The sequence below is a fragment of the Eumetopias jubatus genome, unplaced genomic scaffold (genome assembly GCF_037043125.1).
Source record: "Eumetopias jubatus isolate StellerSeaLion01/CBP00866 unplaced genomic scaffold, mEumJub1_p1.0 scaffold_1, whole genome shotgun sequence".
Classification (NCBI taxonomy): Eukaryota; Metazoa; Chordata; class Mammalia; order Carnivora; family Otariidae; genus Eumetopias; species Eumetopias jubatus.
This window is the reverse complement of record NW_028274807.1, coordinates 209419070-209425875: the sequence shown is the minus strand read 5'-3', so window position 1 is coordinate 209425875 and position 6806 is coordinate 209419070. Positions and strand designations below refer to the sequence as shown.

At 57.2% G+C, this 6806-nt stretch overlaps 1 protein-coding gene across 1 annotated transcript; it reads right to left on the bottom strand.

Annotated features, from left to right (window-relative positions):
- Positions 1 to 2001: 2001 nt before the first annotated feature.
- STX10 (syntaxin 10) lies at positions 2002 to 5050 on the bottom strand. Its single transcript, XM_028088952.1, has 8 exons — positions 4943 to 5050; positions 4507 to 4676; positions 4270 to 4364; positions 4131 to 4193; positions 2871 to 2978; positions 2670 to 2776; positions 2479 to 2573; positions 2002 to 2385 (listed from the first exon to the last, which is right to left on the bottom strand). Exons 1-8 carry the CDS (start codon positions 4975 to 4977, stop codon positions 2309 to 2311), a joined length of 750 nt encoding a protein of 249 aa, XP_027944753.1. The 5' UTR covers positions 4978 to 5050; the 3' UTR covers positions 2002 to 2308.
- Positions 5051 to 6806: the final 1756 nt, after the last annotated feature.

The window sequence follows — 6806 nt, the reverse complement described above, 5'->3', positions numbered from 1 at the left end:
GCCCTGCCGCATTCTGCTCTCTGGGGGCGCGGGGCCCAGGAGGGGACAGTCACTGCACATGAAGGCTCAGTGCGCTCAGGAACAGCCATTCCAGATGTCACATCCCAGAACATCAGTGTGAGAGGAGAGAGGCAGTGTCCCCCTTTCAGATGGGGAAACAGGTTCAAACCCAAGCTGCCAGTAGCTTCCCCCTAGAATGGGGCACCTGGCTGGCTGGCTCAGTCGGTAGAGCATTCTACTCTTGATCTTGGGGGTCGTGAGTTCAAGTCCCACATTGGGTGTGGAGCCTACTTTAAAAACGTAGCTTCTTGTAGCACCCTTCTGGCTACCCTGGTGTGTACAGACACAGCGCCCCGGGGCTGTTCTGCACATCCATGGGTCCTAGGTCTTGTGTCAGGGTCCCACAGGATCACCCCCAAGAAGGGCCTCCATTGAATTGGCTGTATGACGGACTCACTGGCTCACTCCCCTTCTGTGGCTGTTTGACACCCCCAGTCCCAGATACACATCCTGAACACACCCACACCCTTCACTGCATCTGAGCCAGTGCACCCACGCACTCCTGCATCAGAAGAAGGAACACGGGCGCCTGGGTGGCTCAGTTGGTTAAGCGACTGCCTTGGGCTCAGGTCATGATCCTGGAGTCCCAGGATCGAGTCCCACATTGGGCTCCCTGCTCAGCAGGGAGTCTGCTGCTCCCTCTGACCTTCCCCCCTCTCATGTACTCTCTCTCTCTCATTCTCTCTCTCAAATAAATAAAAATAATTTAAAAAAAAAGAAGAAGGAACACAAGAGTTGAGATGGCAAGTTAAATTCAGCCGGTGTCCTTTAAAATACCTTGGAGAGCTGTAGGTCCTGAGGATAGGGAAGGACAAAATGTTCTCGAGTCAGACGGAAAAGACACAGATGGGCCCTAGGGTCCCCCTGATTCAGAAATGTTTCTAGTAATGGGGGAAGGTTGTTCACGGATGTTAGGGATCCCATTAAGTCAGAAAATATTTGCCTTGAAGTGGGAAAGGAGGCTTCATCCCCTGCCCAGGTCAGGCCCGTCCACTCCCTGATTAGGGGGAACATCCAGAATCATGGGGAGATGATCAAGTGGGATTTCAGTTCCCAGGGAGGCCCAGGTGTACTTCAAGAAAACCAGCCCCAGCCTCAGTTGCCAGAAAGTAGGGTTTTGAGAGCCAGCAGCATCAACAAAAAACCAGTCACCTTGGGTAACAGGAAGTCTCATCTGTCTTACCAAGTAGGCAACCCCAGGTAAGTGCAAACACCGTCTGACTCCAGAAGTCTCGTCTTCTAACCCCAAGAAGACTTGGAACTAAGTATAAAAAGATCAGGCGAACCCAAACCGTAGCATCAGTGGGTTTGCATCAAAAAGGGAACCTGTACCTACTTGGTTCTTTCTAAGGTCTGACAGATAAGCCTAACATGACGACATCCTTGTGAACAGGCAGCACTTTGCAACAGGTAAACGGGCGGCTGAGATGCGTGGTTCCGCTGAGTGCGTACTGCGCAGGATGCCAACCTTCGAGATGGTGGGCTAAGGTTCATGGCACTTACAAGTCTTCCCGGCTCACAGGAATCCTTTTGCACTCAGGCAAGCCCTGGCAAGGCCGCTGCCTCAGCGATTGGGTGTGCCACGGAGCCCAGCGTTATGGGGCCCCTCAGAAGCGACCGCTCGGCTCCGCGGCTAAGGGGCTGGTCTACTGTAGGGCCCAGAACAAGCAGAAGATGTTGAGGCTAAACTTCAAAAGCTCAAGGGAGAATCAGGGTTGGAACTGTTCAATGTTCTCAGTGGTGAAACCCAGAAATGAACTGGAATGATCTTTTCCACACCAAATCCTGACCACTGAGATCCCTATTAGGCCCGGGTGCATGTGTGTGGCAGGCAAGTGCACATGCGCGTGAATGCCTGGGCCCCACAGTGGGTGCAAGCAGGGGGCTTCCAACCGGAGTCCCACTTAAGGAACCACAAGTCAACAGACAGTAGGATACAAATGCGTATAAAAAAGGCTGGGCTTTTATTTCCAAGTTGGCACGTGTAGAAGGCACAGGAGCAAATGGCTTTGGGGTACCAGAGTAGAAATGGGGAGGAGTGCGTCTGAGGTTCCCCTACCTCTACCACCTCCTAAGCGCACTTGAGACAGGACCAGTGGCAGGGGCTCTGGCCCAGGGCCCTGAGGGTCCCACTGGCTCTGCTGAGAACCTTGGGACAGCTCCCCAGGAAGGAACCACTTCTCCCAGAGGGGCAGGACCTTGCCAACTTCCCGGGCTAGAGGGACCAGCGCCCTCGGGAGGGCCGGGGTCAGAGAAAGAAGAGCAGGATGAGAACCAGAAGAAGCACCCCCAGCAGCACCACAATGGCACACCACTGTCGGCGGTCTGGGGGCAAAAGGGTCAGAGGTTACAAGGGGACAGGGTACCACCCTTGCAGCCCCCCCCAACCACCCCAGTTACCTCCCCAAAGGGACTTACCACTCGTCATGTGGGATACTTTGGCCATCTTCCTGAGGACCCCATCCATCCGGGACTGGGTGTGGTCCATCTCATGAGCGAAGGCATCCAGCATGCTGTCGATACCAAAATGGTATCAGCCCCCAAAATTCTGCACGCACTAGTGCAGCCACCCGAGGGCTCCCGGCCCACCCCTAGGATCCTGGGCTCACATGCCCTGCTCATCCAGTTCCTCCCCAACACGGCCGGACATGTGTTTCAGAACCCAGATGCTCCCAGACACCATTGCCAGCTGTTGGTCCTGTTGGTCCATGATCAGCTGCAGATCAGAGGAGTGGGAACGGCTGTCAGCAAGGGGCCCTGCGCCGTCCCCAGGCTCCTCCAGCCCAGGATCCCCAGCCACCCACACACACCTGCTGTGTGGCCTGCTGCTCCTCAAGGTAACGAGAGGTGGCTGAGGCCATGCTGGCATCGAGCAGGTCGCTGGATGACTTCTGGGCAACTGGCTTGCCCGTCAGCATCTGTGGGGGCACAGACCACAGGTTCAGGGAGAGGGGGGCCACTCGGAACAGAACCAGACACAGGTTTGTGGCAAATCTAGATGGTTGTTAGGAAGGTAGTCTTGGGAATGGGACAGCCCGGGTTCCCCAGACCCACCCCTTCCTTACTAGCAAGGTGACCCCAAGGCCATATCACTTGATGTCTCTTCGCCTCAGTTTCCTCCTCTGTAAAATGGGGGAAATTCCTGGGGCTGGAATGAGGATTTACCAAATTAATCCATGGAGAACATTTATCAGATAAACAGATGTATTTAAGAATTTGGACTTTGGGGCATCTGGGTGGCTCAGTCGTTAAGCGTCTGCCTTCGGCTCAGGTCATGATCCCAGGGTCCTGGGATCGAGCCCCGCTTCGGGCTCCCTGCTCCGCGGGAAGCCTGCTTCTCCCTTTCCCACTCCCCCTGCTTGTGTTCCCTCTCTCACTGTGTCTCTCTCTGTGTCAAATAAATAAACAAAATCTTAAAAAAAAAAAAAAAGAAGAATTTGGACTTTAATCCTCAAGGCAGCACACCTGGAAAGCATGTGGGCACTGATACAGGACTCCAAACTCATGCAGGCCTCAGCCCCCCACCCTCCCAGATCCCACGAGGGGATGGAGACAGGCTGGTTTCACAACATGCAAAGAATGGACACAGGACACAGAAGGAAAAAGTGTGCCAACAGAGGCTGCTGGGAGACTGCTCACAAAAGGCATGAGCAGGCACACCCTTGGAGGGAAATGGTATGCAAGCCGACCGCAGAGGGGGATCCGCTCAGAGGCCAAGTTCACCCGCTCAGATGCCCAGGTACATACACAGAAACAAAGTAGGCATACATATATGCTGGAAACAGTAACACACCAAGCAAAAAAAGAAAAAGGAAATGGGCATCTAGACCCACACCAGGAGGCAGAAAGGATTATATACACAGAGAGGGCTCAGGTGTACACAGCCAGAAAGAGCAGGGAGGTGGACAGCCAGGAGACAACTGCACACAGAGAAGATGGGCACGGATACAGAAGGGACAGACATACATGCAAGGGGGACAGGTGAACAGACACAGAGGGTCAGGATTGCACCCAAAGGGGAGGGTCTCTCTGAGAGCCTCAGGTGAGGATGTTGGGTCTGGATGCCTTACCTCTCTATTATTCCTCTCCATGAAGGCTATGGCTGCCGGGCTGACCATATGGTCCTTCATATCCTGGGGGTGAGGACGCCATCAGTGAGTAAAGACACCCCAACCTCCCCACACTCAGGCCACCGGAAACTCTCCTCACCTGGACTGCCTCCCGCATCCGCTCCACGAACACCTTTCTCTCCTGCAGGTCTCCAGCTGGGAGCTTGAACTTGCCTGGGTTGGCTTCCACTATGCGTAAGCTCCGAGTCAGGAGTCAAGGCCAAAGCCAGACACAAGCCCCTCCTCTGCCTCAAGCCCTTAACTCCTCCCAGGTGTCCAGCCGCCCCCTGCCACAGGAATGGGCTCTCCCAGGACGCCTTGCAACCCCCCAGGATATCGATGGTCTCCTCCAGGTCCTCGAGGTCCCACTCGATGCTGCGAAGGCCATTCCGCAGCTCATTGGTCGTCCAGTCCAGCTCTTCGCGGCCGACCGCCGCGTCCTCTTGCAGGAGCTCGCACCAGCGCTGGTACAGCCCGCGGGCCGTGTTCACCGCCTTCTGCACCTCACTGCGGGCAGGGGCACACACATTGGTCACGCCTGGGGGCAGGCGGTCCTCCCGCCCGCCACCGCGCCCGCAAACGAATGGGGGGGGGGCTCAGGATACCCTAATATCTCCCTGCGGACCCCTCCCACTCGGCCACGGGTCTACCCTGACCGGCGCACACCGACGGCCGTGCCCAGACTGCCTAGCACGCTCTGGCGGGCACGCGGGCACTAGCTGGCACGGGGACCGAGCACCCTCCTCCCTCCCCCCCTCATTGCTGTCACTCACCCTCGGACAACAAAAAATGGGTCTTCGAGAGACATGTCACACGCCCCCCCGCCCGAGGTCGAGCCCCACCTCCCTTCTCGGCTTTGGTAGCAGGTTCCCTCCCAGTAGAGGGGAAAGCTCAGCCACCCCCGCCCCCGTCACGTGACCCATGCCACCATCGAGAGCGGGAACGACAGGGTAGAGAGGCCTTGGAGGCCCCAAGTACGGAAACTTCCGCCCTTCTCACGGCCATCTTTATTATGGGCAGAGAAGGCTTCGCGTCCGCGCAGCCCACCGCCCGCAGTGTCCCAGCTCAGTCTGGCTGGGTTGGGGGTCGGACCTCGTGATCTCTTGGTTGGAGACCCAGCCCCTGGGATTGTTGCTGCGCAACCTGTTTCCCTTAGGGGCAATGTGAATAATAATAACCTCCTTCAAATCAGAGATTATGGCTGGGGAAGGGGATCATTCGATTCAGAGATCCTCTTAACAGACTTCCTGAGCCTGCACCTTGATTCCGCCCTGGGAGATCGTCCCAGCCTGGGGTTGGGAAGGGCTGGGGGAAGAGGTGGTCCTCCCCACTTTCCCGCGGGGATGGAGGCGCGGAGTCTTGTTGGACTCTTCCTTCCTCTTTTTTTCCTACAGAGGAGGGGCGCCTCCAGATCGCCCTGGGGCGGGGTGGCTGAGTGGGGGGCCCCAGAGATGCTTCTGGGGTGTGGAGTCTCTCTGCGTCCGAGGCTGGCAGTCGCGGGAGGGGGTGTGGTGGTGGCTCTGAGGATGGTGTGTACAAGGAAGTCCTCTGCGTGTGGGGTCTCCATCTAGGGAGGCGCCAGGAATGTCTGGAGAGACAGAGTTGACCCTAGTGTGACAGAGGCGCTCTGTGTGGGGTCTCCGGAAATGCATTTTTTCGGAGGTGAGCCATCACCTGAGTGCGGTCGCGGTCTGTTTCTGGAGACATTTGGGCGAGATGGCTGAAGTTCTTGGAGAGTCTGTGCGCCCCTGTGCTTCAGAGTCGCTGAAGAGAATCTCAGAGATAGCGCCTGGGCTGGGGATGTCATTGTGGATTCGCCGAGATGGTGAAGGGGGAGACGGGTGCGTCCTCAGCAGGTCGCCTTAGTGTGTGGCAGGATCGCTGAAGAGGGACAGTTTAAACAGCAAATAATTCCTGAGTCCCCATGTGCGGGGGGTGGGGCGGGGGGAGGGCTGTGCGTGAGGGTTCTCCAAGGCTGCATGATTTGGCGGGGCGGGGGGGGAGAGGGAAGAAGCAGGAATACCTGGGAGAGAACCTTGTAGGGAGAAATAATTATGGGGTCTCTATGGCGGAACAAGGATGAAGGGGTACTCAGCGAATCGCCCCTCGTATTGGCAAGGTCTTTGTGGAGGGTTTCAGGGAGTTGGCATCAGTGGAAGCCCTGAGATCGCCCCTATCTGCCGGCGGGGGTTTTCCCGGAGGCGTCACGCCTTCTGGCCTCGGGAGCCCGCGGGGCTGGACTCTGGTCCGGAAGCCGGGGACTACAGCCCGTCCTAGCTGCCGGGAGACCGGGAGGGTAAGGGAGTGGGCGTGTTCGGAGGCCAAGGCACCGCCCCCGCCCGCCCGGAAGGAGGTTGCCACAGCTCCGAGTGGAGATCCCGGCCCCTGTCCTTATATGGGCAGCCGGAAGCGGCTCGCGCGCCTGCCCTACGTCATTATATCCAAATTTAGTCGTGGAAGTCTGGCGCTTCCAGTGGCCGGAAGATTCTGCCCGCCCGCCGGCGGCTGGGGGAGGGGGTGAAAGGGGGAAGAGAGGAGCCTTCACTTAAAGGGCCCTTGCCACGAATGAACGGAGCTGTAGGAACAATTTTGCATCTTATTTTGGAGGAACAGGAAATAGGTTTTCTTGGAGCGATA

Coding starts and splice junctions, on each gene's coding strand:
- STX10 (XM_028088952.1), bottom strand. CDS start 4,977: ATGTCTCTCGAAGACCCATTTTTTGTTGTCCGAGG. Junction 4,677..4,942: donor CCATTTTTTGTTGTCCGAGG/GTGAGTGACAGC, acceptor CCCTGCCCGCAG/TGAGGTGCAGAAGGCGGTGA. Junction 2,386..2,478: donor AGTATCCCACATGACGAGTG/GTAAGTCCCTTT, acceptor TTTTGCCCCCAG/ACCGCCGACAGTGGTGTGCC.